Source organism: Nipponia nippon, unplaced genomic scaffold, assembly GCF_047370975.1.
Source record: "Nipponia nippon isolate SJK-2023a ecotype South Korea unplaced genomic scaffold, ASM4737097v1 scaffold_16, whole genome shotgun sequence".
Classification (NCBI taxonomy): domain Eukaryota; kingdom Metazoa; phylum Chordata; class Aves; order Pelecaniformes; family Threskiornithidae; genus Nipponia; species Nipponia nippon.
In genome coordinates, this window is record NW_028262332.1 from 9,935,228 (window position 1) to 9,955,222 (window position 19,995).

General features: G+C 37.5%; 1 protein-coding gene across 2 annotated transcripts in view; it reads left to right on the top strand.

Moving 5' to 3' along the window:
• The window catches only part of QSOX2 (quiescin sulfhydryl oxidase 2), a 28,882-nt gene extending 9,975 nt beyond the window's left edge, over positions 1-18,907 (top strand). For both annotated transcript variants that reach the window (XM_087753308.1, XM_087753307.1), the window contains exons 6-12: positions 201-346; positions 1,315-1,458; positions 3,649-3,778; positions 6,133-6,255; positions 7,425-7,575; positions 11,740-11,928; positions 14,533-18,907. In XM_087753308.1, the coding sequence (XP_087609434.1) occupies positions 201-346; positions 1,315-1,458; positions 3,649-3,778; positions 6,133-6,255; positions 7,425-7,575; positions 11,740-11,928; positions 14,533-15,083 (1,434 nt within the window). In that variant the 3' untranslated portion in view covers positions 15,084-18,907. The remainder of the gene's footprint in view (positions 1-200; positions 347-1,314; positions 1,459-3,648; positions 3,779-6,132; positions 6,256-7,424; positions 7,576-11,739; positions 11,929-14,532) is intronic.
• Positions 18,908-19,995: the final 1,088 nt, after the last annotated feature.

Consider the following 19,995-nt stretch of genomic DNA (forward strand, 5'->3'; position numbering starts at 1 on the left):
TAAATAATGTCCAGAGAAGAGTAAATCTTCTTTAACTGAAATTGTTAGTGCTCACAGAATGCTCGTAGATGTACTTCCTTGGTGAACAGCTTAATGTTACCCTTAAAGGATGATGCACTTCGCCTATTTATATGTCTTGTCCTACAAGATTGGATATTCCTTGAACAATGTATAATTCATGTCATCTTTCCATTATCCAGGTTATCTTAGACTTGATCCAGTATGAAAACATCGTTGTAAAGAGAGCGTTGAATTTTGATAAGCCTTTTCTTGAGAACCTTGGTATTACCTCAGTCCCTTCGTGCTATCTGATACATCCAAATGGGTCCCATGGATTAATTAACATGTAAGTAGTTATCTGTCTGAGGAATATGGGGAGGTTCACTTAAGCTATAAAAACAACTTCCATAGCTTGCTTTCATACAAAGTTATTCTATAACCTTCTTTTGCATGTATATAATGACATTGTGTCCTGGCATGTAATCAATACATTGTACTGACTGAAGTTGTGTGTTCTGTTTCTTTGTGTTTGAAAATTGTCTGTCTTGAGTCCTCTCTAGCAATTACTAACTCATCTAGTGATCTTGTTTACTCTTTGTGAGTGCTCGTAATAAACAGGCATGGGTTATGCCAGTGGAAGTTACATTTTATCATATAGTAGGGAAGATTAGCCAGAATGGTGTGGTGGCTAATTATAACCCTTGTGGTCTTATACCAAGTTTATACTGCTGGCAAAACGCACTTGTTAAGTAGATGTTTTGAAGTAGTGTTTCTAACTGGAAATAAAAGCTCTAAGCCAGTGTTTGTTATATGGAGTTGGATATCCTGACAGCAGTGGGCTGGTTGTTCTTAATGAACCATTTAATATTGTTACGTCTATTTTTTTAATACGAGACCTAATATTACTTTTGCTTACCACTGTTGCCTACTTATAGCTTTAACCTATTACTGTGATACTCCTGAAAGGAAAACACTTCGGAATAAAAGCGGAAAAAAAAATTATTAATGTTCTTAAAAACACTCGCTTCTAAGTCAAAATACTTGTTCCATGTGAACACTGCCTCTGTAAGGCAACCTGACGTTTTGATGAATGTGATGTGGTCTTATTTTGAATGGAATTTCAAACCACTAATCCAAATGATGGTTACTACTATTCCTAAATTGAATGTTATTTCGTTGTACTTTGTATCAAAACATAACATGTTGCGCTAGGACTGTAAAACATAAAACAAAGGGAATATCCTATTTTATAAATATCCTAATTTGCTTAGTCTGAGATTAAAAGTAGTCTTTACTTTTTCCATTTATATGCAGTTTGAAGCCTCTACGGTCTTTCTTTTCTTCGTATTTAAAGTCACTGCCAGGTGTACGAAAAAAACTTCTTTTGCCGCTTCAGCTACCTGTTCAGGAAAACAAAGAGGAGAGTACAGAAATCAAGGTGTGGAAAGAGTTTGATAAGTAAGTGATAGCCTCGATTTTCAGATCAATGCTTCGTTATGAAAATTTGCTGGCAGTTTTTTCTTGCCGTGTGGGAAGCTGTGCTGTAATTTGTTATGAAATCCTAGTGCAGTTCAAACTTTTACTTCGTTCCATCCCAGGTGATGCACCTTGAGTTGAATAGGTTGGTCACTACTGAATGATCTGCATTCTTCTGCCGAGTAAAATTAAAGGCGTTCGTGCTTAATACTGGAGAAATTATGGCATCGAAGCTGAAAGCAATGCTTTCAGCTGTTGCTTCAACCTCATCTATTTCTCAGTATATTCAGGTAACACTTGTGAATTAGTTTAATTCCAGCCTGAAGGTTACAACTTCTTTACGATTGTGAGCAGTGTTTCAAACAATTCAGAGTTCAAATTATTGAGAGCTGTCAGTATTTGGTTTTTAGCAGCAAGCCTCTGTACTGCTATGGAAGGAATGTTTTTCTTCAAAAGTATTGCTAAGTGCTTAATTGACTTAAAAATACCAAGGACTCATCACGCATTACCTGGTGTAAATAGATCACTGGTTTGAATTGTTGGAAAACTTCAAGTAATTGGTGTCCCTGAAAAAATAAATAGTAAAATAACAAGCTATAACATTTCTGTGGAAAACAAGAGTTCTCTGTGTGTATAATAGTGAAGCAGTGCCCACTAAAAAGTGCTTGTCAAATGCAAGTATAATAGAAAACACTAAAGTCACTGTAAAAGACATTTATCATACAAAATCCGGTAAGGTTTATCTTCACCCTCTTCCCCTCTTTGTCTGTTTGAGAGAAGGATGCCAAGGCTTTGCAGAGAGATAATCCCTCAGCATCTTTAGATGGAAAAAGATGTAGGACTGAGTGCTTTCATTTTGTACTTATTTTCCTTTCATGGACACTATTAGTGTCATCTTCTTTCAATGACTATAATAAGATATTTTATATGAAATGTTCTGTTATCAAAACAACTCAGTTAAATTGAGCTGCTTTCCAGCAAGACAAAATCTTGTTGATGTGAATCTCAAGTCCAAGTATATTCTAAATAGGATTCTTTGGGGGGAACCTCATGCATTCACATGGATCTCTCTTTATTTAAGAAACTTGAAGCAGAATTTTGCTGTTCTTTTAAATGTGAGTACGTTATTAATTAAGGAGATAACTTCAGAGTAAGTCTGTAGTCTTGAGTTGTTAAGAATATAGATTATTCTGTATTTCAATATGTTATTTCCTGCATGTTATTTAAGAGGTGGGTCCAGCCAGTTTCTTGGATGATTGTTCTTTTAATTTGGTTTGGTTTTAGAAATAATAGTGCTGCTGAACTGTTACAAGAAGTGTTTAACTCTATTAACTATGAGAACTTCTGTTTGTTTCGTTACATTGCTCTGTATCATACTGTCTAGAGTTTGTACTGAAAGCACGGAAAGTCAGGGTGTTTTACTTGATGTATTTGTACTTTGTAAAGTGTTCTTGTTGTTACGAAGATGTTTGGTTGTGAGAAGGAACTCTTACAATCTTTGATTTGCTTTACGCGTTTTACTTGTACCTGTCATAAGGTACCTAATTCTGTCTTAAGAGCTGGTGATTAAAATTGACCCTTAAACTTGGATGCAAAGTTCCTACAGTAAAACTACTGCATTTGGGAGAGGATTTCTAGATTCGGTCCTTTCCGACATTGACCTTTTTTTGTCTTGTTTGCACTCCTGCTCTGTGTATAATCTACTTTTCAACAAAAGTCTCCCTTTTGTCCTAGCATGTCATTTTTCCATTTGTGGTCAATCCTGAAGAGAAGCTATAATTTCTTTACACTAGCTGTTTCCTTGCCAACAATGTCAGGGTTATAATTTCGTTACAAAGTAAAGCTGGCTGGGAGGCAAAAAGTTTAGTCAAATATAAAAGAAATTCTTGTGTGCGGTTATGCTTCATTTGTCTAAACTCTGAACAAAATGACATAAAATTACTCTTTTAAGAGAGTACAGTGGAACTCATTGAACTTGACATTCACCATACCGAGCACCTGAAGTAACTGCTGTGTCTTCCATACTGGTGTAGGATATGCCGCAATCACTGTGGAGTGGCAAATGTTGAGGTTTTAATGACACCTACTATATATCAATTTTACCTTCATGACTGGTGAGAAAATGAGCGAAAGAAACCTGCCACTTTATAACATTATATATGTGTGTTTCAGATCTAAGCTGTACATGGCTGACCTTGAATCAGGATTGCATTACCTGCTCAGGGTAGAGCTTGCTACGCACAAGACACTTGAGGGAGCTGAGCTAAAGACCTTCAAGGATTTTGTTACCATCTCTGCCAAGGTATACACTTCTAGTCTTTGATTATTTGTAAGAATGAAGTGACTCTAACATAAAATTTATTATGTGACATAAGTCTCTCAAAATGTCTTTCAGAATGTTTAAATATATGCTTCCTCACTAGCTTAAAAAATAGTTTTGTGGGTTTCTTTAAATGTTATTTTTGAGTTATTGTATGTCGTTCTGACATACTTTTGGGTTGAAATGCATTTTAATTTAATCTTAGAGGGCTCGAAATTAAATAAAGCTTTAGTAGTCTGCAGCATATTGAACAAACACTGTAAATATAGTCCATTTATCAGATTTTCAAGATAAGTAGCTGTTGTAACTGAGTGGGATTAAAAAACCCTTTGTTTTTCATTCCTGACTTTTGGATTTCGTTAGTGCATACTCGACAAATGGTCTTCTATTTAGAGATATTAGTAACTTCTGCCTAAATTTTGAATATTAGTGAGGTATTGAATTGAATTGAATTAAGTATTTCAAAATAATTGAGGTATTGAATATAATTGAGTATTTAAAAAATAAAGATGCTTACATTTTACATTTGAGTAAATATACAAGATACGTAATGTGATATGACTTGAAAAAAAAAGAAATAATTTAACTTTATAATGTCAGCCTACTGAAATGACCAATGTCTCCTTATATTTACTTACTGAGCAGATAACACTTTGTTTTATTTTAAAGAAAGTGAATCAATATCTACTTAAGGGAATAACAAGGCCTATATGAACTATTTCCAAATATCTGCATTTATCTGAAAATCAGACAGACAGTTTTGTGCTCCCCCCCCCAGCCATCAGAGGTCAGAAATCTCTAGCTGGCCTCATTTCTTTAAGAAAGTGTAGTGGTAATCTTTCCATCATATTATCCCTAAACCATCCTCTGTTCTTCCTGATGGCTCCTGGCCAGCTGATGTCATTTGCTTCCCCGGCTATTAGTGCCTAAATGGGGAATGCTCTCTTTTAGTTGCCTGCTCATCTCCAGCCTGCCAGTGTACAAGTGGGGACTGCTGTCCTTTATTTGCCTTCTCTTGTCATGTAGCCCTTTCCTCATAGTTCTCAGTCGTGATTCTTGGGTGTTTCCGTTAGGAAACTTTTTATACTATCCTCCTGTGTAACAGCATTTATAGCGATGATAAATCCTGAGTCACGGAGGTCTCTGGTTCCCTACTTGGGGAATTTTCATTGTAATAGAATTAGGGATTTTGGCAGTCAGTGCAGAAGTCTGTTGTTTTTTGAATCGTTGATGAGACTGATGCCTGCCTGAGACACTGTGCAACTGTTGTCTTTCAGATAGTAATGGATGATATTCTGGGGCTCCTACAGGAGTAAAAGTAATTATAGTATGCCGTCAGTAGTTCAGAGGCGCGCTGTTTTTTTACAGCCTGTTCAAGAGTTGTCTTTGAACCCAAACAATGCATGGAGTCCCTTGTGTTAGATGCAATACAGACAATTAGCAAAAGGGAGTTCCTGCCCATAAGATTTGCATGCTATCAACGAAGTGGTCTGTGAATTGGAGATATTATTGATAGTTGGACAATGGCTGCAGAATGACTAGCATATGTATAGCTTGTTTTGTCATAAATAGCTTTATGTATTTAAAGGAGCAGATACAGGGACTTTATTTCCCATCTGTTGAAATACTGCTCCCTCTGGAAGGGTACTTAGAGGATGGTATGCATACTCTACTTAATTCTATAGTAATTACAACTATCACTGAAGCAAAATACCATTTCTAGTGTAAAATAACGGCATTACCTCTGATTGTTCCTCACGCACATCTGCCAGACTGACTTCTTTTAGTTGCAAGTTAAGGAAGTCACTGTTTCTAAATCACTTTGGAAATCACTATTACACATATGAAAAGGAAAATGCTCTTCTAGATAACCAACATCATCTACGTTTACAGAAATCTGAACAAATATTTTATAAGAACTAATTTTTGTGATTAATCTTCCAAGAGTGAGAAGGGATTTCAGCCTCTCTGATTCACTTAGGTCTTATGCTTCTTTTTGAGCTATACACTGAGCTGAATTACCTTAATGCAAAATTGTACATAATCTATCAAAAGTTGTTCTGTAGCATTTCTGCGTGCTGTTGAGTAGCTTCATTTTACTGGTTAACATTTTGTGCGTGCAACTTGTTAAATTTTGTAAGCAAAAGTTAGTGTGAGGTGGCTTTTTATTGAAAGCGGAACAAATAATTGATTTCCTCATAACAAAAGAAAATCTGAAGCATTTTAAAGACAGGAACAACACATTTAGATAAAGATAAGTGTCTTGCTGCTAATGAGATTTGCGCTTTAAAATATGGGTATTTTCTTTTTTTTTTTTTTTTTTTTTCCCCCCTCAGCTTTTTCCTGGCCGTCAGCCTGTGGTGAAGTTGTTAGAGACGTTGCAAGAGTGGCTGGTGAGCCTTCCATTAGACAAAATCCCTTATGATGCTATCCTAGATCTGGTCAACAACAAAATGCGGGTAAGCTGTTACTAGTTTCCAGCATAAAATACGGCATTAGTAAAGGATAAGATTCTGTATAAATCTAAGACATCACTTACTGATGGTCCCTCAGTCATAATGGAGTTGTAAGAAGGTTAAAATGAAAATAAAGTGAAATCATTACGAGAAAAAAATCCACATGAAGGAACTGAAAATCCTGTCTCAGTTTTATAATGAGCAAGCAATCGCTAACATATATATATTCCCTAACGTCAGCTTCAAATGATGCAAGATTCCCCGCAGATATTTTTGAGTTGCCTTTTCTTGCCGTGCCTGCTATCAGCAGGATTCTCTGGAAGGCCGGACTTTAAGTGATGGGAAATTTACCCACTGAAACGGGCATTATTCCTGAAGAGTTTCCCCAAATACTCTTTAATTTCCTGGCACAGTAAAGGCCTTGCTAGGAATCCCATCTCACTTTGGTAACGCAGAGCCCTGTGATAGGGCCATCTTTGTACGGAAGTTAATACGAGTCTTTCTTCCCGTGAAATGGGATTGCTATCTGAAATTTGGAAACCTCCTGTGTGTTTTAGGAAGCAGAGAGATAAGGGTCAGAAACTGAAATCTTACGCTGGATTTTAGGTGTAATGAATAAGTAGTGGTTTTGTTTTAAGAAGAAATAATAATGAATTCTACATCTTAGCCTGTTAAGACTTTGCCACTGTAAGTCATGTAGATCTTGCTGAGTAATAGGGAATTTTTAATGTGCCCAGGGAAACTGTAGCTCTCAGAGTTTACATTAGTATTTGTGTGTGTGCCTGTTGTGCTCATACTGTGCTTAAAAAAAAAACTTTACAAGTTAAGCTACTTAATGTGTTCTGTCAGACTAATTAGATGTGTTTGATGTGTATTTGACATCAGTGACCATGCGTTGTGTATCATGTAATATGTTTGCAAGAGGGATGAGTTTTATAACGGTGCATCAGAGTATCTCAGATTTAATGATTGTTGTAAGTTTAGAATTTGTTTGCCTTAAGCATGAATTCATTAGCAACAAGTGCAGAGAGAGTCAGTTACTGTTCATCCTTGGATCACCTCAATTTCAAGGTAGGATCGACTGTGACTGCTGTTCTGTTCAGTAGTGAATTTAGGTCCCAGAGCTCTGTATATCTTAAATACTTTAATACTTTTTTTTTTTTTTCCCCCAGATTTCTGGGATATTTCTCACTAAGAAGGTTCAGTGGGTCGGATGTCAGGGCAGCAGACCAGAGCTGAGAGGCTATACCTGTTCCCTTTGGAAGCTGTTTCATACCCTAACTGTTCAAGCTGCTCTGCGACCAAAAGCTTTGATAAATACAGGTAAGCAGCAGTTATAGGAGACACTTGAAGGACGAGACAAATATGTGCAGCAGTTCTGCTATGCAATAGGAAAAGGAACAGATTAGAGAGATTTATTTTGTAAATACTCAACTAAAACATTGGTGGAGGACGGTGGCTTTCAAGGCTCAGCTTTCAGGTTTGTGCCAGCAGGGGTCAGAGCATAGCTTTACTGCAGTGAGAAGGCTTTGAAAGAAAGCGTGTCAATTCTTGCTTAGAAATGTGGTAAATAAAGTATGTGGCCCTAAAGATGTGAGCAGTAAAGCAGAAAAAGGAGACAATTTCAAACAAAGAAATTTTGAAGTACCTGAAAAGGGATGAAGATTGTTCAGGTTACCTGAGGTTGCACTGTTAATTTAATTTGAAGAGAATGAGATTTAACTGTACAGTTAGTAGCTATAAAAGCTGTACAACCATTAGCCAGTCTTGTAATTTTATTTCCTAAATACCCAATGTTATGACTGGGTTTTTTTTTCAGCTGAACCTACCTAATGTCCATTAATCTGTGCAGTGATATACTACTTCGCAAGCACGCTGTAAAATTGCTTATTTTTAGACTTTCAGCGTCTTCTGAAGCAGAGTGTTAATATTCTGGTGATGATTCCTATTTAAGAAACATGCTGGATATATAATCTATTTTCTTCGCACAATAGAAATAGAATTACTAATGCTAAAATATTGGCCTTCATATGTTTTTATTCTTGCCAGGACAGTGCTTTGTTTGGTTATAGCTCTATTTAGTTTTCATTTAAACCTTTTTAATGTCCCTTCCAAGGCATATAAGAATGCTAGATGGAATGTTACTAGATCATAAAACTCAGAAATTGGCAATTTGTCAGTTGCTGATTGTATGTTAAAAAAAAAAAAAAAATTTGGTTATTTCAAATTATGGATAGCTACATTTGTCCAGCATTACTTGCAATCACGGTGAAAATCTCTCAATTCTTACTATTGAATCTCCTGCAGAATAGGGATTTTTTTGGATAGCTCATCATGCTGTTGTTGATTTCTGTTTCTTTGTTTTGTCTTGTTTTGTTTGTTATTTATGGAACAGTAGGTTGAATCCCTTTAATTTAGTACTGTGCTCTGCCTGGTGAGTTTGCGTTTTTTTGTACTGGATGATATATTAGCTGTTCGACAGGATCAGTTAAATTTCCCCTTTTGTCCCAATTGCCAGAAGTGTTCTAATTCAAAGTAAAAATGTTCTTAATATTTAACGATACAAAATTGCATCTTAAATTGCTCCCATGTTTCAGGCATAAGCTCTAGTCAGTCTGAAGTTAAAAATACATTGTAGAACCTGAAAACTCTTTGGCACACTTAACCATCAATTTAAATCGGGACAGATATGTGATGATCACTTCTTATGGTGAAAGAATTGGGTCAGTCTGAGACTGTCGGATTATGTCTTGGGAGGTTTTCCTCTCCTTATTGCTTGCTTAAATCCCATCTACTAAAAAGCATGATGTACTCCCTAATCCTTCCCACCACAGGTAGGGTTTTATGGTTCTTGTCCACTTTAAAGATTAGGGTTACCCTGAATTGCAGTAGTTTGGGAGGAAAGAGAAAAGGAGGATTACACGATGATACATGGCAGATGTTAATAGAAGATTCATCTCTGGGCTGATAAAAGAAAAACAAACAAAATGAGCCATTTTGCAATTGTTTGTTTTCTTTTTAAAGCAGCTGTATTTTTCTTGATAGTTTCCTCTACTTGCAGAGTCTGGCAGTCAGTGTGAACTCGCTATGGCTTTCTTGATGTAACGTTTTTATTGGTTTATATTTGACACGTTTTAATGTTGAACGGTGTAATTCGAACCTGCAGTGGGATCAGCATAAGAGAATCCAAAGGAACTCTGAACAGAACTGCTCACATCCGAGGATGTATAATATCATTGTAGAAATCTAGTCCTGAGCACGCTTAGTTATATGAAATGTGTTTTTAGGTAATAGGATCTATTGGCGTAAGACAGGCTCGTGGATTTTATAAAAAAATTATCTGGATTCTTTTTATTCTGTTGCTGAATTTGAAAGACCTCCTCACAAAATGAATTTTCTAGAGCGTAATATTACACAGGAGAACAGATATAATTAAATTTGTGTATGAATCTCTGTTCCTCCATAAAGAGGTTATTTGCTGTAGTTACTTTTGGTGTGTGTGGTGGTGTTTTTTTCTAAATATATATTGTAGTATACATGGTAAAACTGTTTTGCCTGAAATTTCGTTCCAACTTTCCAAAATTACTTTTCAGCCTTTCTTTTAATACTGTAATTTAATCTGCTTTAATCTCATAGCTTCTATTTATACATGCCTATTCAATCACAGATATTGAATGTCTGAGTAGAGATTGTTTGCTTTTTATGATTTCTTCTTGGCTTTAAAGACTTTTTATTTGCTGCCACGTTTAAGAATATAATGTTGTTGTTGTAAATAAAGGTATTTATAACAGTCTTCATTCATTTCTTATGTACATAACAGATAAGTACTCTGATAGTTTTGAATAGGTTTTGTTGAGGATTTTTTTTTCCAAAAAAACAAAGCATGTACAGAGGGCATATGTGCTACCAAACTGTTATTCATTACCAGAATAGGACAGCGAGCAAAGCTGTACTAACCCGTTAGTACAGAACCTACAAAACCTGCATTGTAAATGACTCGCGGTAGAGGTGTTCAGCAGCAGGAGTCAGTAATTTGATCAATCTGCATCATAAAACGTGTTTCATTTGACAAGTGTGTGTTTGTGGTAACATATAGTACGTTTGTAAATACATTTTGGCATAATTTACTAGGTCAATTAAGCATGAATCAGAAAATCTGTGAGACGGAGATGAAACCATTAGGATTTCAACAAATTATATCAGGTTTTCAAGCCACTTATAGATGCAGGGGCTGCCTGCTGTCACAATAAAGGCCCAGGACAAAGTTCTCAATCTGTAAAGACCTTAGCTTACTTCTGAATAAAATAATGATTCTTCTGCATTATATTTAGTGTAAAATTGTGAATGTTATAGAAGGAAAAATGTGTTTGTGTTTATTTCAGAAGGAATTCCTGAGTTACTCTTGAAAGTTTAAATGTTGCTAAGTAGCTATTATGTGTATGCATTCAGTGCTTGCCAAAAAAGCCAAGGAATTAATAACTGTAATGAGATTCTGGTATTCTGTAATACCTCAGAGTTACGGAGTAACAAGCAGATACCACAGGCACCTTGTGAAATACTTACCAGAGGTTTTTTGACTTGGTTTTTCAGTAGCAAGGTCACCATAACTTTAGTGCCTGAGCATAAATGCAATGGTGAATGCATAACATAAATATTCAGTGATTGGGCAAGATGTTGGAGAAAGTCTCTGCTTCCAGAAGAATTGTGTGACGTATAGGCAACGTGGACTTTGCATGTTTTAGCAGTTTCAAGATGTACTCTGATAATGGGCTTCTGAAAAAAAAATTTAATGTCTGATTTTCATTTAGCGAAGTTTGTTCCCCCCCTCAAATTGTAAGATATGCTTTGAAAGGAGAAGTTTCACTGTAAAGACCACTTAACCTTTAACTCTTATTTTAATGTGTTGTTCAGGGTAACTTTGAACACAATTGAATAGACTAAATGTGTTAGTATGTATTGGTATAAATACCTACTTTGCATTTTTAAGAACACTATCGCTCACCTAGCATTTTTTTGAATCTTTATGTGTTTGAAATAATGTGTATTTTTTCTGGTATCCCAGGCAACCTTTTAAAACAGTATGTTTTGAAACGTACTGTTTGAGATAACTTTAAACTCTACATTATTTATTGCCAGATAATTTGGTTTCTAAATGTCTCACCTCGACTACTTAGTGACAATATTAAATATGTATTTTGTTGGGGAGGGATATTTCTTCTACGAACTGTGTGAAGCTTTTAATCCCTCTAATATCTTCGTGACTTCCTGAGGTATAGGTTCTGTATGATGGCACACGTGCTGTGGATATCTTTAAATTATAAAAGTAGTTAATTTCTTATCTCTAAAGTGGAGGTGTAAATTTGCTTGGAACAAGAAGGTAGCAACATTTCCTTTTCCCACAGCTGATTTTTATGTACGTTAAAGTGGCAGTGTTGAAGCTATGTTTGTCCAGATGGTGCTAAATGCTCCTATCATCTGTATTCCTAGGTCTTGAAGACAATCCCCAAATAGTACTTCAGGTCATGCGGAGATACATTCACCACTTTTTTGGATGCAAGGCTTGTGCTCAGCATTTTGAAGAAATGGCTAAAGAGTCCATCGATTCCGTGAAAACCTTCGACAAGGCTGTTCTCTGGCTCTGGGAGAAACACAACATAGTGAATAACAGGCTCGCAGGTACGGGAGACCTTGCTTAGGAAAACCCACCAAAGGCAGCTGTGCTGAAAGACAAAGCTATGGCATTTTGTACAACACGTACATGTATTTGAACAAAGATATGCAAATTAAGCTCTGTAACAGGAGTTTAGAAACAACAGTAACAGTTGTTCCAGCTTGACAATCCTTTATTAGATACTGACTTCAAAAGACTAACTCCACATTTACGTTGGTGTACAAGAAAGGGTACTTGTGTATAGAGGAAAACCTAGAGCGTCCCAGTCAACTATAACTCTAAAGACCGCCACCCTAACCTTTGCTTGAGTGAGAAATACACACTTGAGGTAGGCTGTCCTCTAGTAACATAGTTATCTCTTATGATATATAATGAAAAAACATCATCATTCTCAAAGATACTGTTTCTTCTGGGATTTCACCTGTTGCTTGATGAGAGGATCTTTCTGGAGTACAAATCAAAGTCTTTCTGAAAAGGAGCAATCCAGTTCAGCTACTTATCAGTGGATAAAAAAATAATTAAATTTCTTTCCGTAACAGTTTAAATAGATGTTAAAACTTGTCTTCATTTTGTTCTGGAGAGATGCTGTATAGAAAATGATGATAATTGAACAGGAGACTTTCTCAGGATAAAAGAGCCTAAACTATTAGCAGATCAGCAACTGAATAAAATAAAATTACTGTATGAAGAAAATCTGTTCCCCCACTAGATTGCTATGTTTTCAGTTAGACTAAAAGTACCATTAAAATACTGGTTGTATTTAATCCATTCTGTTATGGGGATATCAAGTAACTAAAGCACTAAAGAAAATTGGTTTCTCTTTGCACTTAATCTCTGTCTGCTGTTATGGATCCGTGTAATGTAGCATTAGTTACAATTTAAATATGCTATATTGTGTTTATATTATTGTTATGATGAATTCCCAAGACTTATGAAGTATTAAATACTGTTGTAAGCATAAACAGTTTGCCTCCTTTCTCCAAGGAGAAAAAAAGGAAATGATGAGGTATTAAATAAAAATATCGCCTAATGTTTGTTACTATTGCCAGGTTGAACACAGGAAAAAAAGTCGTCTTGTTAACTTGAAGTTGCTAAGTAGCGGAGCAATATACTTATTTAGAACATCAAGTTATTGGAAAACTCGCATGGATATTGATTTAGACGATGCAACAGCCAGCTAAAATACCCTTTTAGTAAGAAGTATAAACATTCTGGAATAAATAATAATATTAAAATATGCTTTTTAAGTTTACTACAATTTTTCTTTGGGACAGTGACTCATTTTAATTCCTAAAAGCTGCATCTGTTATTTCTAGTGATATATATAGCTTTCAATGCGAAATAATGTTTGACTGGTCAATGAAAACACCTTGGCACAGCCTTCAAGTGCGGGCCACAGATTGTTGTCTATGGCTCTGCCCTATTTAGTTCTTTCCTGTTGCTTTAGAATGTACAGAATTTAGGGCATTCTTCTTTTTGGCAGGAAAACATGAAGTACAGCAAGTTTTCTGTTTGTAATCTTACCATAAGATGTTTTGTTTCTACTTTCTCTAGTGAAACAAATTGCTTACCGAGTGATCTTTATTTAAAGATATCTGAAACGCAAACTTGCTCTCTTACTTGTAAATATTGACGAGACAAATATTTCTAAGCATTCTTTGAATCCCTAAACAATATTTTGCTAAAAATGATGGGGAAGTTTCCTGCCTTTAAAAAGGATAAAAACAGTAATAAAACAAGACTCTCTATTTCTGAAATATTTTAAGCATATTAGTGTACTACTAACAGTTAGATAAATAAATTAGCTTTTTTACCAGGTAGAGATTTTTGTTCTAAAAATTATCTCCCTCCACATTTTAAAATGTTATTTTTTAGAGCAAAGTGCAACACGAGCTACAGTGTTCGGCTCTTTGCTATCAAGACAGAAAGGTGGCCAGAGCTATCAGCAACTGAAATGCTAAAATTGGATCTAGTTCAAGACAGCGTTATATGTTTGAATGCTAAAAAGCAAGCTGAAAAATAGATAATCATTTTTAAAGTACTGAAAACAGTTTGCTATAGTAATAATGCAAGCTATGAAAAAGACAAGCTTAGGATGGAATGGTTCACGATACAGAAACATGAAAATATCTGCAAGTCTTTGGCCTTGAAACTGCTTGCTGCAAACCAAGCTTCAGGATTAGGGAGTACTGAGTGCAAAAGAGCAGTTTGTTTTGAACCACAATTCAAGTTAACCCCTGAAAGGCCCAGATGGTGGTGGTTTTATGCCTTCTAAAAACATAGCAATTGTAGTATCTTGTATTAGAATTTGAACGCTACAGCTTTTACTGAGAGAAAACAAAAATAATTGTTTTAGTGTTTGTATTTTGAAAGAGGAAGCAATACTTCAGAACATAATTGGTGCCTCCATAAGGAAACTTATGAATTTCCAAATTTGTTCATGATTGTCTTCAGTTTAATGCAAACATTATTGTGCTGTGGGCTTTTTTTTGCCAACCTCACTATTTATAAGTGGAAAATACTCTGTGGTTTCCAGTCAAGTGTCTGATGGTTCAGCTTTCCTAGTTCATTCACTTCTGATTTTTTTTTTTTTTTCTCCTCCCAATTAGGTGATTTGACTGAAGATCCAAAATTTCCCAAAGTTCAGTGGCCAACGCCAGACATTTGTCCTGCATGTCATGAAGAAATTAAAGGGTTACACAGCTGGAATGAAGCCCAAGTTCTGCAGTTCATGAAGTATCACTATAACAGTGAAAATATTCTATATAAATACACTGAAAGCCAGACTGACCCCAGTGAAACTGAACAGGGAGATACAAGGGAGGGGAAAGACAAAAGCCTGCTGAAGAAACCAAGTGGAAACAGAGAAAATAAGATCCAGGATAAAGAAAACGTACTAGATTCAGAATCTAAGGTGTTAGATAAGCTAATAGCAAATCACGGACCTGTCAAAGATAGCGGTAAAAGCGCGGTTGGATCAGCTAACCTTAAAGAGACGAAGCAGGCCGTGTCTTTCTTAGGGATTGGATTTTCAAACATAGACATGAGTCTGTGTGTCATACTGTATGTAGCATCATCCTTATTTTTAATGATAATGTACTTTTTTTTCCGAATGAGATCTAAACGGTGGAAAGTGAAGTATTATCGTTCATCTGTATAGAAGTTTAAATTGGAAACAAAGTTTTCATTGTATGTGGCTGTTCAGTATCAGATACAGCTTTAATATTTATGATCAGGGATTTTATATACAGTGTTCCTTGTTTAAAACCCCTTTCTTCCCAAGTCATTTCAGAAGTGTTCTAGCTTAATATACAGAGCTCGCTGTAAGAACCCGAACCTTTAAGTGAGGCACATAGTGCTATCATAAAATGTCCACTGAAGTAAGCATTGCATTTTTTAGTTAAGATTTTTCCGTGACTTACCATCTACATCCTTTACTCATTTTCCGAGTAAACATTACATTATGCAATCAACTGTGCCTGGTTTTAGAAGGAAATTGGATATTGTTTTGTGTACTTCAAGTCAGGGTTTTTTTAATTTATCCAGAGCTGATTTTACCTACCCGAGTACCGAACAGTTATGCTGTTACCTTGGCTGCTTCATTTGGAGAAGCAAGAATTCTGATTTTTTTTTTTTTTTCCAGGAAACAAGAGTTCTATTCTGATTAAATCAATTCTAAACCTATGTGACTTTCTCAAATATTATTTACACTGCATATTTAAAGTAGAAAGCATTACATGCTCAAATAAGTCTTCCATTCTCCCGTGCGTTCCAGCCAAGGATGTGTATGTCTCTGCTAGGATGAGAGTTTGGGGGCAGTTTGTATCTCAATAAGCAGCCTGATTCTGACTGCTAATGCTGTCATCTGTTTTAATGGAGTTTAGAAGTAAGCAAGGACAAACTCGGCCTCGGTGCTTTACTTGCTTCTCTGTTGGATGTGTTGATGGAGCATTAGATAATTCGCCTCGCTCATTTATGAACCAGAGAAGTAGCTGTGCAATTATTGCATTATCTGGATGGACGCTGATTCTGACGAACTCCAGTAAAGGGAAACTGTTTTTAGTGAAGGACAGAGGTTTGCATCAGCATGCCAGAACAAATCCACAGATGTGGAAATCCTAAGTTTCTCATGATGTTGGATCACTCCATTACAATATAATAATTTTTCTTCTTGTGAGGTGGGGTAAACACTTCCCTTGGTATTTCCAGTTCTGAGCTCCCAGAGAGCACTATCACCTGCTAGCTGTAAAATTGTCCAGTACTTAGACGAACAGCCCATTTCTCTTGCCCTCCTGCTGGAGTGCTCCTCTGCTTGGGTCAAGGAGGGTTTAACTAACGGTTAAGGCCGAGAGCTGCTCCGTTCTGGGATGTGGCAGCGATTGGGAATGTGGCAGTTGCCTTTACAGATCTGTCTGGGGTCCTGGCGGGCAGCAATGAGAAGAAACCATGACGAGAGTTATAAATTTACCATTTGAATAGGAGTTCCTTTCTGATCCTAGCTGTGGGGGATAATTCACGTCCCGGATAGTGAAGTTTATAATCCTATCCAATGTAATTGAGCATGTTCTAGTTATCCATTACCTAATCTTTAGTTAATCCTAATAGGTTTTGGCCTCAATGTTTTCTTGTGGCAGTGAGTTCTACAGATTAATTATGTTATATAAAAAGGCTTTTCCTTTCAATTCTACATTTACAACTTTTAATTTAATTGAATGTTCGCTAGCTCTTCTGTTACGCGAGAAGGAATAAATAGTCTCTGGCCAATTCATTGTATTTATACTGTTAGCGTGTCCTCCTCTTATTTCCTTCATAAGCCCTAGCATAAAAAGTTTAAAGCCTAGCAAAAAGAATGGTCTGGAAGCACGAAAACTCAAGAGGGATAATTTTTCATAATCAAATCTTGTTCGTTCACAAAACTGAACAGTTCTGACAAGTATCTGCAGCTTGCAATTGGAATGACAAAGTTGAGCTTCAAGATTTACTGTCTCTTGTTCCTTAAGTTTATCAAAATAACATACACGCAAAGTAATAACCACCTGTGGTTATTGTGAACGTATGTCAGAGGAAAAATCTCCATTCACAGGACGCTGTTAGTCTGATGTACATAGAGGCACATGATCGGTGGTTTTCTTAAGCCACCTTTGCTGTTCGTTGCGTGCACCCGATGGCTCTTGCTCCACGGTGAGAAGCTGAACTCAGCGCTCTCTCCGGGAAGCTGGAGGCCAGCTCCTGCCGCACGCCGCCTCCGGGGAGCCGAGAGCTGCTGGGAGCACCTGCGGGCAAGTGCTGCTGCCTGTGGTCTGACACGAAAACCTCTCTTTAATTTTGGCATTAAGTCTGCGGCATTGAGTCCGTCCGTGCTTTTTAAGGACCTTCACTGTCCCAGAGTTCTGACACAAGGAGCCGTCGTGGATCTCTTCTCTTTAGGAATTTATAAGAGTCCCTATCATTGTCTTTATAGCACCTGGGCTTGAATGTTAAAACAACTTTTGTAAGTAACTAGAAAGATAGCGACCCAGCGGTGGAAGGTGGCCCAGGCTGGCTCGTCGTTGCCGCTGGCTTTGTGCCGGAAGCCCCTGAGGTCGCAGGAGGAGGTCGGTTACGAGGAAAGCCCACAGTTTCCAAGTTTATCTTTGAAAATCAGGCGCCTTTTAAATGATGTAATCTGGGGAGATGTCGATAGCAGCCAAGAAGCAAGGACATTTAGCTTCTCAAAAAAACCCACCCCACACCCAAAAGCCAAAACCACAGCACAGCAAGTATTGGATCTGAAAAATCTGGCCCGTTTCTGTGGGACTCCTGAGTCGCCTGCAGTCGGTGGTGTCGCACATTTTGAAGGTGAAAATCAGTCATCGCTGCTGCTGTTTAGAACTCTACCAAATCTGCAGACCTGAGTTTGTTAGCTTTGCCTCATTCTGCTTATTTTCATCTGTGTATGAAAACAAAAGACTTTGAAGGTTTGTAGGGCTGATTTTGCCATTAAAACAGCAGCAAACGTGGTTTTGGAATAAGTTTGGTTTTTGGGGTGGTTTTTTTTGCTACACACCGTTAACGTTCATGGTGCTGTGACCCTGCTGGAAACGCGACAAAATGAACCGATACTCAAACTTCCAATGGGTTTGGGTTGGTTTTGGGTTTTTTTGTTTCTTAAGAATGCAAAAGCACGAAATTAGGATGTTGATTATCCGTGTTGGTGCCAGCTGACTGGCTAAGGCTTTCACTTTAATTGCTAGTAGTCACCTCGTCTGGAAAAGCTGTCTTGACTTTGAATGCAGTTGTGTAAATCTTGGTTTACTTTTCTCATTTTCTATCTTCATAATGACAAATTATATCCTTTTATGTACTCTGACTGTAAAGATGTATTATGGCTGCTGGGGAGTGCGTGATGCTGCTTTGCCGTGGTGCATTATCAGTGGGTGAGTTACAAAAAAGTGTTTCCTTTTTAAAAAAATGCCTCAAACCCCCGTCTCCTCCGTCCTGGAGGTTTTCGTTGCGTGTTGTGTTGTACCACAATGCCACCTTCCTTTGCGGATGGTACCACACCGGTGGCAGTCACTTCCGAGAAGGATTTCTTGGCCCTTTGTAATTCACGGAGCCTTCTTTGCTCTTCGGATGTGTTTAAAGAGGAAATATTAAATCTGCATAGAAAATAAAAGGAGCACTGTGGGACGTGCCTGGAGAAAAGCTGCACGTGCTAAAGAAACCTAATGAAGTTATTCCTGAGAGCTCTTCATTTTTAATTTCCAGCAGCGTGTCCATCCTGCTGTTCCTGCTCCGAACTGGGTGGGAGCAGCCACCCTGACAAAACCTCCAAGGTGTTGTATATAAGGTGTTGAAAATAGTGAATATAGCAGTTCGGTAATTTAAATATTTTATTTATTTTAATTCAATAACTTGACATTTTCAAGTCTATTCTGTTTGGTTTGGTTTTTTTACTCAGTCTCATACCTCTCTGGGAAGGAGAAGTGACCATTTTGTACTAAATTGTAAACTAACGTGCTTGTTTAAAATAAATTGCAAACATTTGGGCAAAAAGTGGTGCGTTTTGGCTTTTTACTTGTATTTTCAAGTTCTTTTCAGCTAAACTGTATTGCAGGGATAGCTTGTATGCACGCCCATTTCAAACCATATTGGTCAGTTTATGTAGGTACTTAATTTTGAAAAGCACCAGGGACGAATAAACGTTTACTCCATTTCTTTCACTGTCATCCCCTAAATAAATAAAATGTCAGTGAATGTTTGCAGGAGCGATGGAAAAATTGTCGCTTTCTGACCAATTATTTGCACGTTCTCTCTCTATAGACACACATCCACACATCTTCCTTTCCTTAAACCCGAGCATCTCTTCTTTGGCCGGGATGGTGCTAACCTCCACCGGTGCTTCTGCATCTGTCTGCGGCTTCTGCTGGCGCCCGCAGCCCCACTGAGGAGGTGGGATGGCTGACTCGTTCAAAATATTTTAACATTAATATTTTATTTTTAAAATATTTTAATATTTTAAGATCAGTAAGCTCTCTAAACCTGTAGAGAAGGTTCTCTGAAGTTTGGCACTGCAAGCCACTTCTCCAGGGAACCGTGCGTTTCCTTGCTGGCCTGTGACCTTGCCTGGAAAACTGGCGTTCCCCGGGGAACCCGATGGACGGGCTCATCGCCGGAATGTCTTGAGGGCAAACGCAGACGTTGTCCCTGCTGGGGCAGGGTTAGAGGTGCCCTGTCCTTGCCACCCGAAGTTAATACGTCTGCTGCCTCGTTTTAAAGAGGTGCTAAGGGTGGTGCTGCAACTCGCTGCGCGATCCGATGCTCTGCTGTCCGGGGGGGACAAGGGCTGTCACGAACTGGCACATGTTCCTTGGGAGGAAGGACGCTGCAGCCTTTGGGTCTGTCCACAGAAGGCAACGGGCAGGGGAATATGCCTAAGCCCAGACTTCTCAGGGGCTGCTAAGAGATCTTCTGAAGCCACGGAAGGGAAAGAAAAACAGGAATAGATGTTTGGGGTTGTTTTTTTTCATGTCAGCAGAACCGCAGTGAGGAAGACTATGGGCAGGGTCTGATGGCTGCTACAACCTGAGCAG